Source organism: Scyliorhinus canicula, chromosome 11 (assembly GCF_902713615.1).
Source record: "Scyliorhinus canicula chromosome 11, sScyCan1.1, whole genome shotgun sequence".
NCBI classification, from domain to species: Eukaryota; Metazoa; Chordata; class Chondrichthyes; order Carcharhiniformes; family Scyliorhinidae; genus Scyliorhinus; species Scyliorhinus canicula.
The window spans coordinates 146,152,531-146,176,113 of NC_052156.1; the positions used below are offsets into that span (position 1 = coordinate 146,152,531).

At 47.6% G+C, this 23,583-nt stretch overlaps 1 protein-coding gene across 1 annotated transcript in view; it reads left to right on the forward strand.

Annotated features, from left to right (window-relative positions):
- Nucleotides 1-23,583, forward strand: part of odf3b (outer dense fiber of sperm tails 3B) — a 56,235-nt gene that overhangs the window by 18,188 nt on the left and 14,464 nt on the right. The window contains exon 4 of the mRNA XM_038811677.1: nt 21,399-21,500. Coding sequence (XP_038667605.1) covers nt 21,399-21,500 — 102 coding nt within the window. The remainder of the gene's footprint in view (nt 1-21,398; nt 21,501-23,583) is intronic.

Here is a 23,583-nt window from a genome sequence, read left to right on the forward strand (position 1 = left end):
TTCGGGTTGCTGTGATGCGAGGAAATGTGTGGAGTTTCGTTGATGGCAGGGCCTAAGTGCCGCCTCTCGGGTGCCGAGAAATAAGGGTAGCTTGCTTTGTTCAATATATAAGAGTGATGGCCTGCTGACCCCTAGTCCAGTGCGTCGTTGATCCTAGTTTAGCCTCAATTTAGTAGGCCAGGGCAGTAGTAACTGTGTTCCTCTGTGTCTGGTGGAGGGTACGTTGGGCAGTGGAGTAGGTTATCCTCCCACGAGATGCACCTTATGGGGGCACCTTGGTTACTCTCCTTCTTGAGATTTGGTTCCCTTGGGGATGTAGTATCAGGTGGCCGCAGGGCCTGAGAGCGAGCCTGAGTGTTTTAGTTCAGCATTGTTAGAGTATTCCTTCTGTTGGAGATTAGGCTGAATGGGGGAGTAGGACGCCCTCCTCCAAGTGGTCTTAAAAAGGGACTTCCAGACTGTCCTCCTACTTGAAGTTTGGGCTCCGCTGGAGAGACAGGATCCTGTTTCTTATGAGGTTATGGTGTTCTGTTCCTGGTGTCCTTTTTGCCAAAATATACATTGCTGGACCATGTCGGACATCTGTTGGCTAATCCTGGTGTTCCTGCCTCTCTCTGGGGTTTCCTTGTTTTATCTGGGTAGGTGAGGCACTGATGCAGGCTCTGATTTGTTATTTTTAATTCTAGAGGGTTTCTCTTATCTTGTCAAGAGGAGGAGAGTTGTATCTCCTTCTGAGATATCCCGTTGATGGGTGTCTTGACGATTCTTCTTTTCCTTGACTGTGGTTTTTCCTTGGTAGAAAGTAGTTTAGTTTCCAGTGATGGCAGGGCCTCAACAGTGCCTCAGATTTGGCTGAAGAGGAATGAGGTCTGTTATGCAGCGGGTCTTGGCATGGCATGGGCAGCACGGTAGCACAGTGGTTAGCAGAGTTGCTTCATAGCTCCAGGGTCCCAGGTTCAATTCCCGGCTTGGGCCACTATCTGTGCGGAGTCTGCACGGTCTCCCCGTGTGTGCATGAGTTTCCTCCGGGTGCTCCGGTTTCCTCCCACAATCCAAAGATGTGCAGGTTAGGTGGATTGGCCATGCTAAATCAGTGTTCATCAAACTTTTTTCCGGGGACCCATTTTTACCAACCGGCCAACCTTTGGGGCCCAACCCGCCCGACTTTTGCGACCCACGCCGGCCGACCTTCACGGCCCACGCCAGCCGACCTTCGCGGCTTACGCCAGCCGAACTGCGCGACCCACCATTTTATCTTACCTTGTTTGCTGCTGACAAAAATGGAGGAAATGGTTTTGGGTTCCTTTGGCCCTCGTACACGCTCCTCAATAGAACCTGTTGGATGAAGGTGAAGCCTTCGGTGTTGGAAAGTATGGAGTCTCCATCTGTCCAAAGTTCTGCACATATTTCCTGTAAAATTTTACCAAATAAACTCCCCCCACCCCCCCCCCAAACTTGTAAAAAATAAAAATAAAATGAATAAAATAAATGAAAAAAAAAATTAAATGAATAAACCCCCCCGAACTTGCAAAACAAAAAGCTGCGATCGTTTTTAAAAAAAAGGCAGCCGCGCTGCACATGTGTGCCCGATCATCGGCGCGCATGCGCATAGTTTTGCGCATGCCGCCGATGATCTGGCAGGCATGCGCAGTGCGGCCGCACTTTTTTTACATGTTCACGGCCATTTTGAAGGCCGCTTGCCGCTGCTGTTATTAACAGCCGGCTGTTGCGCGCAGATGTGCGAGATCGGGAGTGTCGCGATGGACGGCTCCGCCACCCTCCTGACGCCAACCTGCAACCCATCCGTGGGTCGTGCTCCCGAGTTTGACAATGCCTGTGCTAAATTACCCTTAGTATCCAAAAAAAAGGTTGGCTGGGGTTACTGGGTTATGGGGTTAGGGTGGAGGGGTGGGCTTGGGTCGGGTGCTCTTTCCAAGGGCCAGTGCAGACTCGATGGGCCGAATGGCCTCACTCTGCACTGTAAATTCTATGAGTCTATGAGTATCCTTGGTTTTACTCGCTCCATAAGATACGGTAACGCCGTTCAAAAGGCATCTTAACAAATACATGGATAGGATGGTTATAGAGGGATACGGCATAAGGAAGTGCTGAGGGTTTTGGCCAAGGGTGGCATCATGACCAGTAGGGGCTTGGAGGGTGTAGGGCCTGTTCCAGCACTGTACTGTATTGTTCTTTGTCCTATATACAAGAGTATACACTGCCAAGCCACATCATGTACCAATGGTGGTATCCTTTTGTTCCCCTTCTCCTGGGATATCCTTTTATTGTTTGGATGTCTTGGGAGGCTGCATTTTGTACCGATTGTTTGTATTTTACCCTATAAGAGATCTTGTATATTGTGTAGCTTTCTCTTTATTGCCCTGTGGAAGAGGGCATGCACCATGATGCCATGTGGTCATGGCTTTATCCTGGTATCCTGAGATACCCACTATTTTTGGTATCCTTCTCTCGTTTTTTTTTTCATTTTCCACCTGAAAATAGGTGTTGACTACAATTTTGACAATGATTGAGAATCTGACCCAATTGTATGAATTTTTGCTGGTCTTCTCTCTGTAATTATACGTGGAATAATGATCACTCTGTACTGTACTAGATTTTGGGGACTTGTTTCGTCTTGTGGTTAAATAATGTCTTTGTGATTTTCTTTGTTTGGCGTTAAAGACTCGATAACTGGCTGCTGCAGAGGTCCAGGCAGGTTTCATATCTGAGAAAAAAACATTGGAATGTGTCATTAGTGTCTGTGATATAATTGGAGTTGGGGGAGGTATGTTTTGGTGCATGTCTGAACAGGGTGCGAAAATCGCACCCTATATTTTCATTGGCTGTAGGAGCAATCGCTACAGGTGAAGGTGTGCACCATTTTACCATGTTTTTAGGACTTCATCCTCTTTCTCTCCCATTCTCCAGCTTATCCATTCGCTGTTTTTCCCCCTGTGTAAATGGAGGCACTAAGTTGAATGATTAAACTGAACCAACTGTTTTGGTGTTCTGGCTTTGCCTGTACGCGGAAATATTTATACCGCACCGTCCCAGTTTTGAGGGCTATTGCACAATTTCTAAAATTGAAAACTTCTAATAAAAATATATTTTTAAAACCTTACAAGAACTGAACTAGTTAAAACATGTTACACAGCACAGATGGTCCAAACTGTTCAAAAAATAGTCTCAATGTAAAGTAAGAAAAGTCCAGAACAATAACTTGTCAATTGTTGTTGAGTGAGGCTGTGAGCTGTGTCACGGTAAAGTGCCAATGTATCTTAACATGTCGACGAAAATCAATAATTGAAAGACCATATCATGCGATGAGGTCGAGGGTCACGTGAAGTGTCGTGATAAAAGACAAGGAAGGTAGTTCTTAATGAGGCGAACTAGGCCATTCAATGCTGAGCCCAAGCTGCCATTTGTAGAGTTGAAGACAATCTGGAGCGTGCCAATTATTTGTCAATTTCACCTACAACAACAACTGTTGCAACTTTTTAATAGTTTCCTTGTACCTCGGTGCACACGACAATAAACAAACCCATCCATCAACCGAGTATCAGTTCTATGTCCTACGGCTGGATAAGAATGTTGTTAAGCTCACTCAGTTAAATGTCTGTCTAAATAACACAAGGGGTAAACGAATTTTGAGATCGAGATGGTCTAATATATTGGAGAATATGACCACAAGTGACAGCCTCAGAGGGTGTTATCATCCAGTTACTAAAGCCCAGATCATAGTCAGAACATTTGGAGGCTGTACCGACCGCATAAGAGCCACTTCACAAAGTGACAAGTCACCAAAAATATAGCAGTGGTAACGGGGCAGTTTGCTGTAACTTGATCAGTGCCATTTGGGTTACACTTTTCCCATCTATTTTTTTTTTAACTAAACATTTTATTGAGGTATTTCTTTGACATTGTAACAGCAACAAAATAAACAATGTACATAACAAGGAAACTATTAACATAGTGCAAATACCACCTCCCTCTCCCACAGGTCCCACCATTACTTACCCCCCTAATCTACATTAGCCTAACCCCCTCCTCCCCCCCCCCCCCCCGCTGACGATTAGTTCTCTGTGAGGAAGTCGATGAATGGTTGCCACCTCTGGGCGAACCCTATCAGAGACCCTCTCATGGCGAACTTAATTTTCTCCAGGCAGAGGAAGCTAGCCATGTCCGAAAGCCACGTCTCCGATTTCGGGGGCCTTGAGTCCCTTCATGCCAGTAGTGTCCACCTCCGGGCGACCAGGGAAATAAAGGCCAGAACGTCTGCCTCTTTCTTCTCCTGGATTCCCGGATCCTGCAACACCCCGAAAATCACCACCTCTGGACTTATTGCCACCCTCGTATTTAATACCTTGGACATGGCGTCAGCAAACCCCTGCCAAAATCCCCTCAGTTTTGGGTATGCCCAGAACATGTGGACATGGTTCACTGGCCCCCTGCCCCGCACATTTTGCACACCTGTCTTCCACCCCGAAGAATCTGCTCATCCGGGCCACTGTCATGTGAGCCCGTGAACAACCTTAAATTGGATCAGGCTGAGCCTGGCACATGTTGCGGTCGCATTGACCCTACTTAGCGCGTCCGCCCAAAGGCCCTCCTCTATCTCTCCCCCCAGCTCTTCCTCCCGCTTCAGCTCCTCGGTCTGCGTCTCCTCCGATCCCATAAGCTCTTTATATATGTCCGAGACACTCCCCTCTCGTATCCATCCTCTAGAAACAACCCTATCCTGAATCCCCCTTAGTGGCAGGAAGTCCCGCACCTGCAGATATCGAAATTCATTTCCCCCCGCCAATGCAAACTTCTCCTCCAGCGCCCTCATACTTGGAAAGATTCCTTCTATAAACAAATTCCCCCATCCTCTCAATCCCTGCTCTCTGCCAAATTCGGAACCTCCCGTCCATCCTCCCTGGGGAAATCCGGTGATTATCGCAGATTGGGGACCACACCGATGCCCCCTCTGCTCCCACATGTCTCCTCCACTGCCCCCAGACTCTCAGGGCGGCCACCACCACTGGACTGGTGGAGTACCGCGCTGGCAGGAACTGCAGAGGCGCTGTTACCAACACCCCCAGACTTACGCCCTTGCAAGAAGCCGCCTCCATACGCACCCACGCTGGCTTCCCCCCCCCCACCAGCCACCTCCTCACCATGGCTACATTAGCCGCCCAGTAATAATTGCTGAAATTTGGCAGCGCCAGCCCACCCTCTCCCCTACTCCGCTCGAGCATTGCCCTCTTCACTCGCGAGTACTTGCCCCCCTCAAACAAAGCCCACAACAACTTTATTGATCTGCTTAAAAATGGACCACGGGATGAAGATGGGGAGGCATTGAAAAACGAATAGGAATCTTGGGAGGATCGTCATTTTTACTGTTTGAACTCTGCCTGCCAGAGACAACGGGAGCGCATCCCATCTCTGGAAATCCTCCTTCATCTGATCCACCAGCCGGGCCAAATTCAATTTGTGAAGCCTGTCCCAATCCCTCGCCACTTGGATACCCAGGTACCTGAAGCTGTCCCCTACCAGTCTGAAAGGAAGTTCCCCCAGTCACCTCTCCTGACCCCTTGCCTGGACCACAAACATCCGCTCTTCCCCATATTGAGCTTATACCCCGAAAACCGGCCGAATTCTCCTAAAATTCCCATAATTTCTTCCATCCCCTCCATTGAGTCTGAGACATAAAAAAGCAGGTAATTCGCATACAGCGAGACTCTGTGCTCCACCCCCCCCCTCCCCCCCCCCCCTCCAGACCAGCCCCTTGAGGCCCTCAGAGCAATTGCCAGCAGCTCTATAGCCAGCGCAAACAGCAGTGGAGAGAGGGGGCATCCCTGTCATGTCCCCAGTGCAATCTAAAGTAGTCTGAAATCGTTCTATTCATCCATACACTTGCAACCGGAGCCCGGTACAGCAACCTAACCCAGTCAATCAAGCACCTCCCAAAACCGAACCGCTCCAGCACCTCCCATAAATAATCCCACTCAACCCGGTCAAAAGCTTTCTCCGCATCCATCACGACCAGTATCTCCATCTCCCTACTTTCCGGGGGCATCATGATCACGTTTAACAGTCTTCTTACATTGGCCACCAGCTGCCTACCCTTTAACGAACCCTGTCTGATCCTCCACAATAACATCCGGTACACAGTCCTCAATCCTGGAGGCCACAATTTTGGCCAGCAGTTTGGCATCCACGTTCAACAAGGAAATTGACCTGTAAGATCCACATAGCTCTGAGTCCTTGTCCCTTTTCAGAATGAGCGAGATCATGGGCTGTGACATCGTCTGGGACAAAACCCCTCTTTCTTTAGCCTCGTTAAACATCTTCAACAGCCCCGGTACCAATATATCGGAGAACTCTTTATAGAACTCGACTGGGTAACCGTCCGGACCTGGGGCCTTACCTGACTGAATGGCCTTCAAACCCTCCACTATCTCCTCCAGCCCGATCGGGGCCCCCAGCCCTTCTACCAGCTCCCTGTCCACCCTCAGGAATGTCAGCCCCTCCAGAAAGTGCCTCAACCCCTCCGGCCCCGCAGGGGGTTCCAACCTATACAACCTGCTATAAAAGTCCCGGAAGGCCTTACTCACCCCTGCTGAGTACCCAACTAAGTTCCCATCCCCGTCAATAACTTTGCCTATTTCTCTAGCTGCCTCCCAAGTTCTGAGCTGCTGTGCAAACATCCTGCTGGCCTTCTCACTTTTCCCATCTATGATAGATAAGTATTACAATCCCAGACCAGACCCCAACAGTCTCTAAAATACTGGACCGAAACCCCAATACTTTAGGTTATTTTGTAAGACTGTGCTGAAATAATGATTCTCTCCAGGAGTCATTGCATGAAAAAATAGGGATTTGGTATTTTTAAAACAAAGTTTTATTATGAATACAGTATTAAACTCTTTAACTTCATACTTGAAAATAACAGCTTACAATTACCCCTTAAACACTACTACTCAATTCCCCATTAAACAACAAGGAAATAAACATACAGCTCTTGATTCAGCTTAAAAATCAGGGGTTAGAGTTAGAACCCCTGCAGACTCTGATTGAATAACTTCAAATAGCTGCTTCAACTGGGTTGTTTCAGCTTCTTCCTTGTCTTCACACAATACTGCTCTTCAGTTGCCCATTTATCATCCACTTTTCCTAAAATCCTCCATTTGTCACACCTCCTCCCTTAAAAAAAGAACCAGCAATATAAACAGAAGGATTTGTTTTTCTAAAACCTCTTAAATTTAAACATTTCTTACAATTACATGCAACTCGATAAAATATATCATTTTACATTTTTAAACAGGCAAGCATAACCCTGAGTGTAGTCGATTTTAGTCTTTTATTGTTGTGACTTCCTGGTTTGGTAACTTAAAATATATATTCAGGGAAAGCCAGTCTCATTCAAGTGAGAATGTAGAGTGCTGGGCCACGCCCTTGAAAAGGGGTTTTTGGTTTATGGGATTTTGTTTTTTAATTGGAACAGTTAAGGGGGAATTCATTATGTGTTATTCATAGATTACTGTAGCTAGGTGGTGTATTTATGTTTGTAATTGATAAAAAATCTTGCTGTGTGTTTATATAAGTGTTAACTAAGTTCTTAGAACAAAGCTTATTTTGATGAAAGTGTCTAGTTGACTGTTGAATCACACCTGAAGGAAAGGCTCTCGTGCTCATCCTAGCCAAATTCAACAAAAAGGTTGTAGGTCTGGTGGACTCCATAATGCGCTTTGGAGTTTCGAAACCCTGACCCATAACACTACCATCAGTAAAGCTACCACTTTGTCATGAAGCCCCACGCAGAAGAGGAACAGCTTGTGACACAGAGGCCTTTCTCTCCACCAGCCAACTAGTTCTTGGTGCTTGTTTGAAAGTTCTGTGTTGATAACTTTGACAGTCTGCTCAGGAAACCATCTGACAATTCCTTCATTAATAATGGAGTGTGTTTGAACCTAGGCCTCAAACTAGATTTTTTGTTCAAACTTCACCTCCTGAAAATACTGCCTGTTAAAGGTTGCCATGCTTTATTGGTCAGCTGCTTTTGTCAATTTGTCTCTCTTATGTGATAGATCTACCATGGGGATTCAGCTGCACTTTGCGAATCACTAAATCTCAGTAGAAATTTAAGTTAAAACTTGTCAGGTGCAAATAAGAATTGTTTTATTTGTCTTCTATTGATTACAATTGAGCGTCATTTAAAAGTCTAATTCTCTAATAAGTCCAGCCAGCATAGGGCTCACAGATAGGCAATTTGTAGACAATTCAACTTTCAAAGAATCACAGAAATTATTTTCTTGCTTAGGCAAACAGCTCGCAGTAACTTCAAAATTCAAAGTCAGAAGGTGAAATATGAAAGACAGCGAATAGTTAAGTCAAAGAATAAATTGATTCGGGAAAGAGAATGAGAGAGAATGATCCAGAGGAAATGGCCGAACGAAACCTCACAGTTATACTGTATCATATCTGTCTTCAGCCATCTAATTACACCCCTATGTAATTCTAATTGGTTTGGATTAACATCAAATGAGTTTGATTTGAGGGTTAGTTGTCACTCATTTATAGGCAACATTAACCTAAAATATATTCTTGTATACGCTATGGAATGCGATTCGGCGCTGTTATCGCAAGCGGCCTGAACTGGTTTGTTGCTAACTTGACTGATGGGACAATAGCTCTTTTAGGTTCTATACTGTTGCTATGCTGTTGTCATGGCCTTGGACTGCACTGTGTCTTGCAAATGTATTTGTTAGCTGAATAAGAATGCTGTTTTAATCTATCTGCTTCTGTGTTCTGTTGAACCTATGTTTTGAAATGTTGAATGTGTGAATAGAACATAGAACATAGAACATTACAGCGCAGTACAGGCCCTTCCGAAGAGCATTAGCAAATTTCCCCCCCAGGATATTGGTACCCCTCTTGTCCAGGTGTAGACCATCCAGTTGGTAGAGGTCCCACCTACCCCAGAATGAGCCCCAATTATCCAGGTATCCATGGAACCCTCCCTCCTGCACCATCCTGTAGCCACGTGTTCAACTGCTCTTTCTGCCTATTCCTCGACTCGCTAGCACGTGGCACGGGTAACAACCCAGAGATAATAACTCTGTTTGTTCTTGCTCTAAGTTTCCACACTAGCTCCCTGAATTCCTGCCTTACATCCCTATCCCTTTTCCTACCTATGTCGTTGGTGCCTATGTGGACCACGACTTGGGGCTGCTCCCCCTCCCCCTGAAGGATCTTGAAAACACGATCCGAGACATCATGGGCCCTAGCACCTGGGAGGCAACACACCAACCGCGAGTCTCTCTCATTCCCACAGAATCTCCTATCTATCCCCCTAACTATGAAGTCTCCAATGACTAATGCTCCACTCCTCCTCTCACTTCCCTTCTGAGCAACAGGGACAGACTCCGTGCCAGAGACCTGTACCCCATGTCTTACCCCTGGTAAGTCGGCCCCCCACCAGTATCCAAAGCGGTATACTTGTTACTAAGGGAACGACCACAGGAGATCCCTGTACTGATTGCTTTCTCCCAGCCCCTCTCACCGTTACCCATCTATCTTCATTCTTCGGAGTAACTACATCCCTGAAGCTTCTACCTATGACCACCTCTGCCTTCCGAATGATCCGAAGTTCATCCAACTCCAGCTCCAGTTCCCTAATGTGGTTTCTGAGGAGTTTGAGATGGGTGCACTTCCCACAGGTGAAATCAGCAGGGACACTGACGGCGTCCCTCACCTCAAATATTCTGCAGGAGGAACATTGCACTGCCTTCCCTGCCATCCCCTCTAGATAAAACAAGAAAAAGAAAGGAAGAGCTTACCTATATTCACTCAACCGCCCAACTTATATACAGGTACTACACACCTTCCCAGAAATCCCCACGGCCAACTTCCGGTTTCCTGCTGCTCTGAAACAAAAAAACAACTCCAGAAAAAAAAAGTTAGTTAAAAAACAAAAATTCAGCTTACCCTCCACTCTCCTTACCAAAAAAATCACTCCCCTCTCTGCCTGCTCCGCTGGAAGAATTAAATGACCTGAGGTTATGAGTGAGTTTTAAAATGGTATTTAATAGACTAGGGGCTTAATGCTAAATAGCTATCTTTTACCAATAGAAAATAGCTGGCTTCGACATTATGGCAACATTTATTTGAATTTAAAGTATTGCATTTACAAACTTGTAATTATTGCTGTTAATGTCACATCGCTCCACGCATATTTGTCATTAATGAAACCATGTTTAAAACTTAATGAATATCTCATTGAACATCCCGGGTGGGATTCGCCGTTGACGGGATTCTCCGCTTGGCCGGCAGCACAGTCACGCCGGCGGATTTCCCGACGGCGTGGGGGTGGCCACAATAGGAAACTGCATTGGCCGGCTGCCGGGACGGAGGATCTCGCTGCCGGCGGGGGCGCACCGCGCCAGAAAACGGGTCTGGCGGAACGGAGAATCCCACCCCCCATATTTTTAATTATTCATTTTATAAATCTCATGTGTTAGTGTTTCAAATCTAACTGTTGTTATTTGGTCAAGGAGTCAGAAAGATTAGAGGTAATAGAAGAGCCTCAGATAAGTGGTGTATCCATGTCAGCACCATTAAATTAAATAATATGGAATTCCAAGCAACACTATCCCTGACGCAGATGTGGGCACATTATTGAGCATCAGCTGTCCCTCCGCAATGATGCTGGTCCACTTATTCCTTTTTTTTTCAATTATGTTTATTCAAAATGTTTGTCAAAAACATAATTTTTTTGCATAACCGTGCGTAACAATTAACATAACAAAATAAAAGTTAACCATATATACAGAGAAAAGAACAATACAACGTAATGATCCCCCCCCCCCCCCCCCCCGGGATGTAGCTGCTGCTGAACATTACTGCTCTCCTAGAAAGTCGAGGAACGACTGCCACCTCCAAGAGAACCCCGCCATGGACCCTCTCAAGGCGAACTTTATTTTCTCGAGACTGAGAAACCCAGCCATGTCACTAACTCAGGTCTCTACACTCGGGGGCTTCGAGTCCCTTCACATTAAAAGGATCCGTCTCCGGGCTACCAGGGAGGCGAAGGCCAATACGTCGGCCTCTTAAGCTTCCTGAACTCCCGGATCGTCTGACACATCAAAGATCGCTATCTCTGGACTCGGCACCACCCGCGTGTCTAAGATCTTGGACATTGCCGTAGCAAAACCCTGCCAGAATCCCTTAAGAGCCGGGCATGCCCAGAACATATGGCCATGATCTTCAGGGCTTCCCGCACACCTCGCACACTTATCCTCAACCTCAAAGAACTTGCTCATCCTGGTTGCCGTCATGTGTGCCTGGTGGACCACCTTAAACTGGATTAAGCTAAGCCTCGCACATGATGAGGAGGAATTGACCCTGTTTCGGGCCTCCGCCCACATGCCCGCATCCAGCTCCCACCTAGCTCCTCCTCCCATTTACCCTTAAGTTCCTCCACTGGGGCTTCCTCCGGCTCCTGAAGTTCCTGGTAGATGTCCGACACCTTCCCCTCCCCTACCCAGGTGCCAGAGACCACCCTATCCTGTATCCTGCGTGGGGGTAGCAGCGGAAATGATACCACCTGTTTTTTCAGAAAGGCGCGTACCTGAAGATATCTGAAAGCATTTCCAGGGGGCCAAACTGAATTTCTCCTCGAGTGCTTTCAGGCTGGGAAAGGTCCCATCTATGAACAGGTCCCCTATCCTTTTAATGCCTGCCCTATGTCAGCTTTGAAACCGTCCATCTATCTTGCCAGGGCCAAATCTGTGATTGTTGTGTATCGGGGTCTAGACTGAGACTCCCTCCACCCCCCGTGCCTTCTCCACTGACCCCAGATCTTTAATGCCGCCACCACCACCGGACTGCAGGAGTAGCAGGCCGGCGAGAATGGCAGAGGTGCTGGTACAAGTGCCCCTAGGCTGGTACCTTTGCATGAGGCCGCCTCTAACTGTTCCCACGTCGACCCCTCCCCAATACCCATTTCCTAATCATGGCTATGTTAGCCGCACAATAGTAGCTGCAAAACTTCGGCAGCAGAAGCCCACCACCAGTTTCCCCCCCCCCTCCCTGACTGCGCTGTAGCTACAGTCTCTTTACTCGCGTGGTGTTATTTGCCCATACCAATCCCAAGATGATCTTGTTCACCCGCTTAAAGAAGGACTTAGGGATGAAGAGGGGAAGGCACTGGAAGACGAACAGGAATCTGGGTAGAACTGTCATCTTAACGGTCTGCATGCTCCCCACTAAAGATAGCGGGAGCATATCCCACCTTTTGAAATTCCCACTCCATCTGCTCTACCAGCCGAGCTAGATTGTGGAGAGCATCCCACTTTCGAGCCACCTAGGTACCGAAAGCTCTTCTCAACCATCTTCAGCGGAAGCTCTCCCAGTCCCTTTTCCTTCTCCTTAGCTTGGATCACGAACATCTCACTTTTCTTCTCGTTCAGTTTGTCCCTAGCCCCTTTACCATCTCCTCCAGCTCTATCGGGGCTCCCAGTCCCTCCACCAGATCCTCTTCCACCTTTGGAAACTTCAGTTGGTCCATGAATTGCTTCATCCCCTCCCCTCCCGGCGCAGGCTCTGACTCATATAATTTACCATAGAACGCCCTAAAAACTTTGTTCACCCCCTCTGGGTCTATGACCGTGTTGCCCTCCTTATCACGTACTTCCCCAATTTCCCTGGTGCCGCCCTCGTGCGAAGTTGGTGCGCCAGCATTCTACTCGCTTTCTCCCCGTACTCGTAGACAGCCCCTTTGGCCTTCCTCAGCTGTGCTACCACCTTCCCAGTGGTCAGCAGGTCAAATTCCGCCGGCGGCCTCCGGCGCTCTTTCAGTAGCCCCATCTCAAGGGTCTCCGCGTAGCTCCTGTCTACTCTGAGTATCTCCTTGACTAGCCTTTCTCTCTCCCTCTGTCTTTCTTCTCTCTATGGGATCTGATAGACATCAACTCCCCTCTGATGACTGCCTTCAGGGCCTCCCACACCGTGGACGCCGCTACCTCCCACGTATCATTAGTTTCCAGGTAGTTTTTAGTGTTCCTCCTTATCCGCCCACAAACCTTGTCGTCTGCGAGCAGCCCCACATTTAGCCTCCAGAATGAGGGCTGACCTCTCTCCTCCCCAAGACGCAAATCCACCCAGTGTGGAGCATGATCGTAGACTGCAATGGCCGAGTATTCTGTCCCCACCCTATGGATTAACGCCCTGTTCATCACAAATAAATCTATACGGGAGTAAACCTTGTGGACATGGGAAAAGAAAGAGAACTCCTTCGCCCTCGGTTGGGCGAATCTCCACGGGTCTACGCCCCCCACCTGTTCCATGAATCCCCTCAGTTCTTTAGCCGCCGCTGGTCGCTTCCCCGACCTGGGGTTTGACCGGTCCAATACAGGGTCTATAACTGTTAAAGTCACCCCCCATTATCAGATTGTGTGAGTCTAAGTCCGGAATTTTATCCAGCCTGCGTCTCATAAATACCACGTCGTCCCAGTTCGGGGTGCAAACGTTCACTAGCACCAGCCGGGTCCCCTGCAACTTCCCGCTAACCATTATGTATCTGCCCCCCTTGTCAGCCTCAAAAGCCACCTGTTTGCTGACCAGGATTGCTACTCCTCTGGTCTTTGAATCCATCCCCAAATGGAACACCTGGCCCACCCACCCTTTTCTCAATCTTGTTTAGTCCGCAAGTTTTAGGTGCATCTCCAGTAGCATGGCTACGTCTGCCTTTAACCCCTTTAGGTGCGAGAAGACGCGAGCCCTCTTGACCGGCCCATTTAGGCCCCATATATTCCACGTAATCAGCCTGGATGGGGGGCTGACACCCCCCCCCCCCCCTCCCCCATCCCCTGCCGATTAGCCACCTCCCTTTTTTGGCCAGCCACGAGCCCTCGTCTCCCGCTTACTCAAGCCCTCCCATTGCCCCCCCCCCGACTCTCCCTCTGTTCCCCCATGTTGGCTCTTTTTCTGTCAGCAAAGCAGCATCCCATTCCCCCCCCCCCCCCACCCACCACCCCCTTAGCAGCCCCATGATCCCAAACCTCCAAGTCAAGCACCCGCTTGACACTGGCTCTCCCCCCATTACGCTTCCGTGAGTCAGCTGACCCATGCTGACCCCGGCCGCTCCCGCCTCTGTCTCCAATTATTCAGATGCCTCGTTTTCTCGAGCCCCTTCCTCCCTGTGGAAAGTCCAACTTATCTGCTTCAGCGGCCCCCAAAGAACATTTCCCGTCCCCCTCTCCCCACGTAACAAACAGCAAACCCCGGGCACAAACCCAACCCCACAAAAGAAACGGCTCCGGCTGCCAGGGGAGCACCCCCACGTGTAGGGCCCCTCTCCTCCCTCTGCAGCCGAGCTCTACAAAAGCCGAAAACATGGCCGAAGAAACAGGGAACAAACAAAAATAAGATGGAACAACATAATGTCGCTCCCTCCGGCTACTCGGAAATTAACATCCCCACCGAAGTAACATCCCAGTGTGGCTGTCCTTCAGGTCGAGACCAACTTTTCTTGCTTGATAAAGTTCCACGCCTCGTCCGGTGTATCAAAGTAATGGTGCCGATCTTGATACGTGACCCACAGCCTCGCCGGATGCAACAGCCCGAACTTCACCCCTTTGCTGTGGAGGGCCGCCTTAGCACGGTTGAATCCAGCGTGCCTCTTGGCCAGCTCTGCTCCCAGGTCCTGGTAAATGCAGATTACGTTGTTCTCCCACCTGCTGCTCCGCTCTTTTCTAGCCCATCGTAGGACTCGCTCCTTATCCGAGAAGTGGTGGAACCGTACCACCATGTCCCTCGGCGGTTAATTCATTTTGGGCTTCCTTGCAAGGACTCTGTGTGCCCCACCCATTTTTAGAGGCTGAGGGAATGCTCCTGACCCCATCAGGGTCCCCAGTAACATGGTCACGAATGCACTCGCGTCCAACCCCTCAGGTAGGCCCAGAGTGCGCAGGTTTTGCCTCCTGGACCTGTTTTCAAGGTCTTCCAGCCTCTCCTGCCACCTCTTACGTTGGGCGTCGTGTGCCTCCACCCTGACGGCCAGGCCCAGTATCTCGTCCCCATTATCCAAGACTTTTTCTCAATCTCCTTGATCGCCTTCTCCTACATTTTCTGGGTCTCAACCATTTTCTTCATTGAGGCCTTCATTGGAGCCAGCATCTCCGTTTTCAGGTCAGCAAAGCAGCTTCTAAGGAACTCCTGCTGCTCCCGTGACCACTGGGCCCACGCTACCTGATCCAAGCCGGCCGCCATTTTCTGTTCCCGCACCAATTCCTGTCGCTTCTCCTTGCTCATTTGTTTGGCTGTCCTGCTCCTGGTCCCCTCCATAAAGTGCTGTGGGGAGCCTTCCAGCGCCATTTGCCTACCGATTTGTGCCGAAAAGGGGCCGTCAAAACTCCTTGAAAGGGCCCATTGGTCCGTTAGCGGCAGGAGCTGCCGTAAATGTGACCAACCCGCACATGGCCGCCACCGGAAGTCTCTGGTCCACTTATTCCTTCTCATTCTCAACAGTTTGGTCAATGGCTTTTATGCTTCTTGGTTTTTACGTTCTACCAGTCCAGCTGACTGCAGCTGATGTGGTATGCTGTGTTCTAACGCCATCCTGCTATTGTTACAATGGTCTGTGAAGTGTAGTAACAAAGGCTTCATCCTTATCAGAGTGCAGGATCTTGGGTGCACCAGCTACAATAATAATGTCCGTAATAGCATTGACAAATGCACCTTCCGAAACAGTTTTCGGGAGGACCAGTTAACAGAAGGAAGTGTAGCCACCAACACAAATGAGAGCATGTATATATCCCAATGTTGGGGGAAGTGGTCCAATGAAATCAACAAAGAATTTATGCATGAATTGAATGGGCTTCACAGGAGCCAATGGTGTTGGTTTAATAAGTGATGGCTTGTTAAGAGCTCCACATAAATGCCAGGCAATGACCATCTCCAACAAGAGAGAATCCAACTATTGTCTCTCGACGTTCAATTCGCTGAATTGCCCACTATTAATATCCTGGGTTTACCAATTACCAGAAACTTAACTGAACTTGCCATATAAATACTGTTGCTATAAGAGCAGATCTGAGACTGGTAATCCTGGGGCAAGTAACTCACCTCTTGAATCCCCAAAGCTTGTTCACTATCGACAAGGCACAAGTCAGGAGTGTGATGGAATATTCTCCCCCGTCTGGATGAATGCAGCTCCAAGAACACTCAAGAAAATTGATACCATTCATGGCAAAGCACCCCTTCCATAAACATTCACATCATTCACCACTGACACCCAGTCACAGTGGGATCTTCCATTCCCGCGATGCCTATGGGGTTTTGTGTAACCTGCACCCTCCGCCACCAGGGAATGCTCCATGGGGATCACCATCAACAGGAATGGAAAATCCCACTGGCAGGAAGGGCTGGAACATTTTGACCGTTGTATTTAACTTACTTATTTAAAAAAGCGTTGAAGAACCAAACATGTAATACATTTTAAGTGGTTAAGTACATAGCAATATTAACATAATCTTAGCTCTAATGCAGAATCCAAAAATTAAACCTGGAAATGTTACAGTCAAAATATCTTCGAATATTCGTAAAAATCTAAAGTAAGGTGGAACCTTGAATTCCCTGAGCAGCAAGCGTCAGCTTAGCAAGACATGTCTCCTCAGTTGAGAGTATAATTATTTAACTATTGTAGTGAGAAGCATTGCACTGAGATTTCAACACTTCTCCGCTTTCACGGTTGAAGTTTTTATCTGTTTTAATTTGATTAGATCACTTTTTGCAAATGCGGGTGTTACCGCTATGTGCATTTTCATCCTCTTTTCATTATCTTTATACAGTCATATCATTCCCTATTGTTTAATTATTGAAAAGTGTTACAATCCAAGTTGATATTATAACTGAACGGGAAGGTCCCAGATTACAACCCTTGCTCAAAAGACTGTAACTTTTATTTTTTTAAACGCAGAGAAACAGAGTCACAGGGCCATTATAATTTTTTAACAACACAAAAAAAAACATTTACTAAACATAATAAGTTGGATTATGATGCAATATTCCTTTATTGCTCCCTTAGCTTATCAAATACACACACATTTTCATAATAACATGGATTAATTACAAAGTATATCTTAAGCTACAACGGTCTGAGTATCACAAAAACCCCTTGAAGCGCATTTAAGAGCATTCCGTTCTGAGCCCCAGTTCGTGGTTTTCTACTCCGAATCACCCCAGATGGTTATAACATGGGAGTTTCCAAACTCCACTCACAAACAACACGCTTTTGAATCTTCTTTCACAATAATGCTTCCCATCATTGGCTTGCATTCCGAAATCCAGTCCGAGTTTTCCAAATTACTCTTTTAAACAAAGCTACTGCTCCACTTTTAACACAGCCTCCCTTCAAGATTTCATTGTACTGACTGGTGTACAAACTGTTCACATTTGCTTAAACTATTGGTTCCTAGACTTTATGGAAATGGCACCAGACGTTTGATTTACCTCTGAACTCAATAAAATATCTGGAATTAAAGTCTAATGGTGACCATAAAACCATTGTCAATTGTTGTAAAAACCCATCTGGTTCACTAATGTCCCTTAGGGAAAGAAATCTGCCATTTCTGGCCTACATGTCACTCCAGACTCACAGCAATGTGGTTCACTCTTAACTGCCCTCTCAAGGGCAATGAGGGACGGGCAAGAAATGCTGGCACAGCCTGTAGCGCCCACGTCCTATGAACAAATAAAATAAAGTTACAAAGCTGACATTGATGAATGCTAATACACTTTTAATGTTCCTATTGCTGAAAATTGTATCATTTGGATTATGAAATAGGCAGAACTTAAGTATTCTGTTCTTCTCATAACTGCTTGTACCTATTTTCGAAAAAGGTTTTCAAAGAAATTCCAGACAATTCTAAGGTCATTCGGTAATATCCGTGTGTTTTAAGTCAAGGATCAGAGATGTCCCTGTGTGTGCAAAGATGACTAGGTGAAAACTGTAACCCTTTATTGTGTCTTAAAAAAAGAGTGATCACCTATTCAATTCATTTGCGTTAACTAAAATGCAATGTCCGAATTATATCTGAATTCAATCAAATTATCCATAGTCCAGCAAATTATATTTCACTGAACTACCTTTGTATTTCTTTTACATTTTAAAAATTCAGTCATGGGATGTGGGTGTCGCTGGCTGGGTCTGCATTTGTTGCCCATCTCTAATTCCCCTTGAACTGCGTGGCTTGTTTGGCCATTTCAGAGGGCATTTTAAGATTCAATCACATTGCTGTGGGTTTGGATGGCAGATTCATTCCCCGAAAGGACATTAGTGAGTCAGATGAGTTTTACGACAATCAATAATGATTTCATGGTAATCATTCGACTTTTAATTCCAGGTTATTATTAAATTCAAATTTCACCATCTGCTGGGGTGATATTCAAACCTTGGTCCCCAGAGCATTACCCTGGGTCCTTGGATTACTCGTCCAGTGACAATATCACTGCCTCTGTTGTCACTATCTGCCTGGACACATGAAGTCATTTTGTTGAAGTTTCAGAAAGGTCTTTATTAACATTACTGGACCATGTACATATTCACAGTGGAGGGCAATGATGAGGAGAGGATCCCATACTAGGGCTTTGCATGTTGCTACCTTTCTCCAGACTGATCTTGGCTCCAGGTCAAGTACATCACAGTGTGGGCAGTACTGAACTCAGTCCCATGTCCATCTTTTAGGTACCAGATCCTTATACTGAAGTGTTGGCTAGTGTAGAGTTGAGAGATGAACAGACACTTCCAGCACTGATGAAGGTTCAACTCAATTTTATTAACTACTTCTAACTAACTAACACATGATGACTGTTGGTCTAAATGATGCTAACTTAAACTAGAAACCTAAGCCTTGTCCGAACCAGTTGCTTCTCTCAGCACGTGTTGTAAGTCTGTGCTGGGCTGGATGAGTTCCTGTTACACTGAGAGGCAGCACCCAGAATGAGCGGGAACCGTGGTGCCCTCTGCCTTTATAGTGTGTGTATTCTAACTGGTGATTGGCTGCGGTGTTTGTACATGTTGATTGGTCCCTGTGTGTGTCCATCAGTGTGTGTCCCTGAATATAGACTGTCATTAGTTTGCTGACAGTTTGTTTCAAATCTTACATCACAATAAGTCTTGTGCACATAACTGACTTACAGCTGTAAACTATTTTAGCTCTAAACTACTTCATGATCAACATTGCAACATTAACAGTGTGCATTAACAAGACTCTTACTCGCCTATCTCCTCCCTTCACGTTTTAGAAATTGGAGATTCGGGCGCTAGGGAGGGGTCTTGTATCCCTCTTCTTTTGCGGTCCCTTTGGGGGACTGATCACCTCCTGATGGTCTTGACCTTGGTGGTTGTATTTGGATGAAGGCATAGCTTCATTCACTTCTTCCATTGATGGATGCTGCAACTATGCCTGATCTGTCTGGTTGTCGTGACGATGATTTGTTGTTGAGAACGGTTATTGTTTCTTTCTGGGTTGACAAAAGCAGTATTTGTCCGGTTGTCAGTGGTGTTTCTTCTTCTTCTGCCTTTTCTGGCATCTGGAAGCTCTCTGTAGTTGAGGAAGAGAAGTCCAGCGGATGGAAGAAGATTAGGGAAGTTGCTCACCTTTGTGTAGTTGTGTTTGCGTGAGGCTGCTACATGGTTACATGGTTCCAGTTGTAGCTGTGGTTTCGGCACGCTGGTCGCTAGTTGTTCGGGATATGCATTGGTTGGCACCTCTACCATCTGCGCCTTGGTCGCTGGTGGAGGCAGTGGCTTCTCTGAGGGTCATTTTGGCTCGGACATCACATGCACTGGGGTGCTGTGTGTGGTAAACCACTGTTATACCTGTATTAGGTGATGTAAGGTAGGACCTGTACTACAGGTTCGCTGGTAGTCCCTGCCTGCTGGCTCCACCCAGTAGGCGGAGTATAAATATGCGTGTCCTCCATTTAGCAGCCATTTCGCCAGCTGCTGTGGGAGGCCACACACCTTAGAGCAATAAAGCCTCAGTTGTATCCAACTCTAGTCTTTGTTCAATTGATTGTGCATCACTGTGATAACATTCTTCGCAATGGGTTGGTTTGGCACTTGGGTAGGTTTGGGGACCAGAAATAAAGAACAGGAACAGGAAATGCTCCAGGCACAGAGAAGAGAAGTCACAAATAAAGTCAGCCTTTGAATGGTGTGTTATTGTTTGGTCTTTGGGAGGAGGCCTTTCAATCTTCTGCTGGTTGAAGGAGATCGAGAGCTATGCAGCAGTATCTGCAGAGGAGAGATTTTGCACGACATATAAAGAATTTGTGATTGGTTCCTGCAATGGGGTGCGGTCAGGCCTGGTATCTGAGAAGAGGAGTTTGCGTTGTGTCACTGGTGCCTCTGGCATTGCTGGATTTGAGGAAGATATATATTGATGCGTACCCGAACATGCCGGGGAAAATGTATTCTGAACTCTTGTGGTAATTGTGAGCAATCGCTGCATGGGAAGGAGTGCACCATTTTATCATGTTTTCATAGCTCTTTCCTGTTCCTCCCTTGTCCTCTGGCTCGGCTTATTGAGGCCTCTGATTATGTCAAATGATTGAATCGAGCTGCTGTTGTCCTGTCCGCCTCTGTATTTATCTTTGCTGAGCCTCTTTTTTTGCTTGCTGTGCTGTATCAATATTGACTATCAGGGCACTGAAGATGTGGTCCCTGGGCTGGTTACATTACACTCACTCCTGGTGCTGGATTGTGGGAGGGAGATGCCAGGGGGGGTTGAAGGAGGGCCAGAGCTCCACGGCACCAGAGGAGAGAGCGCCCCAAATCTGAAGTGGCCTTCAGATTGAGGCCGCATCCCCCCAATCCCCCACCTTTCACACCTGAAATGTAAAAAAAGTTACTTTTTCTGTTTCCCACACTACTTGCGCCAAAATTTTGAGGCTGGGTTTAAATTAATAGCCATTTGAGTGTCTCAATCGGTAAAAGAGCAGGTTTCCCGCCCAAGGCTCTGATTTCCCAAGCATAAAAATGTGTCTGGGTCGGGGCAGGTGAGATCGGTGGGGAAGGAATCCCATCTATTCAATTTTCAGCTTGCCCTGCCTTAGAATCCACCAGGGGTTGTTTGATCTATGCATATTTCAGATAAGCCCCTCCGACCCAGCAGGGCCATGGTGTGGAACTCACTCTGGTCAACCTGTGCTAACGCTTCCAGTGAAGACACAGCCTTGAACAGATCCATTCTTAGGTCAGCGAAGGTTGCAGGTCTGTGCAGAGGTTTTACTATCCCCTTCAAGGACCCTTGCTCCCCTTCACCATTTCATGTCTCCCTTGCTGTTTAAGTTACATGTGAATAAGAAGCACCAATTGTTAATGGACCTTTCACTTTTGATCCAAACAGCGAATTACAAGATACACGAGGCAGATCGATTAGTTCATCACAATGTGCCGGCCTATTCCATCGCACTGAGAACAGTCGGGTTCAAAATGAATGAAGGCCCAGGTACAGTAAATGGTGCTCAGAGCTTGTCCCAGATCCTTAATATTCAACACAAATTATTGACCTGTTAGATTTATGCTCTCTGTATTGACTGCTACCAATAATATAAAGCCCAATTCCAAATATCTGATTGGCTCTGAGGTTGAATGCAATGGCCTGAATGTTACCCACACCCAACAACGGGTATTTAAGTGGGGACGGAGCGTGAAGAGGGTCAGTGCAGACTCGATGGGTCAAATGGCCTCCTTCTGCTCTGTAGGGATTTTATGGAATTGAAGGTTTGGGATTCCCTCTGGGTTCCTAGCTGCCCTCACCACATGATTTTACACTGGCGTCAAGCCCACACTTTCCCCATTTAAGTCCTGTAAGTGGCGAATTAAAGGCTACTCAAGGGCTGTTTCCCGCCCAACCTTAATTTGTTGGCTGGCAGGAACATTGAACGAGGGGGGCTGGGGTGGGAGGCCGGACCGAATCGAAGTTAAACCTTGGGCAGGAAGGGGGGCACGTCCATCAGAAGCCCCTTCGGTAATGGGGCACCTTCCTCTTCAGGTCCTCCCTCCAGACGTACCTTCACACCCCACCAGGCTTTCCCTACTCCTGACATCCCGGTCCTCCAGCCCCGGCACATATGCCCAGGCAGCTTGGTGTACTTCCCCTTTCACCGGGACTGGAAAGCTGCTGGACGATCTGATTGATTGGCAACTCCACCAGGCGGGATACCCTCCCAATTGAGGGGTGGAAGTGCCGACAGCGGGCAATCAACACTCACTGGGCGGACATTGACTCCGGGGAAGTCAGATCAGAGTGAGGTGGAAGTGGGAAGTGTTCCCAACCGACTCTGCACACAGCTGGCAGCCAGCCCTCACCATCTAAACTATTCCAGCCAATTTTGCTGAAATAGTTCTTGACAATCCCCCAAAGTCCAGCCGAATGAAGATTTAAAAGTATTAATTTTAAAAGGTGAACAATATCTTAATGTTTACTCACCCTCACTCACCATCACTCCCTCAGTCCCTGTCACTCCCTCCGTTCCTGTCACTCACCCTCAGTCCTCATCACTCCCTCCGTCCCTGTCACTCATAGAATTTACAGTGCAGAAGGAGGCCATTCGGCCCATCGAGTCTGCACCGGCTCTTGGAAAGAGCACCCTACCCAAGGTTAACACCTCCACCCTATCCCCATAACTCAGTAACACCACCCAACACTAAGGGCAATTTATCATGGCCAATCCACCTAACCTGCACATCTTTGGACTGTGGGAGGAAACTGGAGCACCCGGAGGAAAGCCACGCAGACACAGGGAAAACGTGCAGACTCCGCACAGACAGTGACCCAAGCCGGAATCAACCTGGGACCCTGGAGCTGTGAAGCAATTGTGCTATCCACAATGCTACCGTGCTGCCCCCACTCACCCTCACTCCCTCCATCCCTGTCACTCAGTCTCCATCACTCCCTCCATCCCTGTCACTCACCCTTACTCTCTGTCACTGACTCTTACTCCCTCAGTCCCTATCACTCCCTCAGTCCTTGTCACTCCCTCAGCCCCCGTCACTCCCTCAGTCTCTATCACTCCCTCAGTCTTTGTCACTCACACTTTTTTCCTCGGTGAATGTCACTCACCACCTTCCCCTTCAGCCTTACTGTCATTTGAGCAGCAATCCAAGGGGTAAATCTGGTTCAAGTACAGCCCAAGTCTGGGACCAAAGGATGCCTAAAACGTATTTTTGACGGAGGAGATGAAGGGTTGTCCTCCAGGCACCAGTTCGAAAATGTAGGTCTCTCCTGCACATCCTATCACCCTCCCCTCCTTGTACTCCACCCCATGACTTGCCCTCTTGCTGAGGTGCCCCTATTTCCCCCCTCGTTGACTAACTGCTGCATCTGATTCATTTTGGTGGTGGTGGTGGTGGGGGGGGGGGGGGGGGGGGGGGCGGCAGCAGATGGGTTATGTCGGGAGGTTATTTCACCCTCCCGACATCAGGCGCATTTGGCATTTGCCCTATCTGCACTCCTTGCCCGCCCAAATCTACTCACCATCCTCCCCAGTGCCTGATCTGCTCCGCCTCCGGCAGATCTCTGTGCCAAT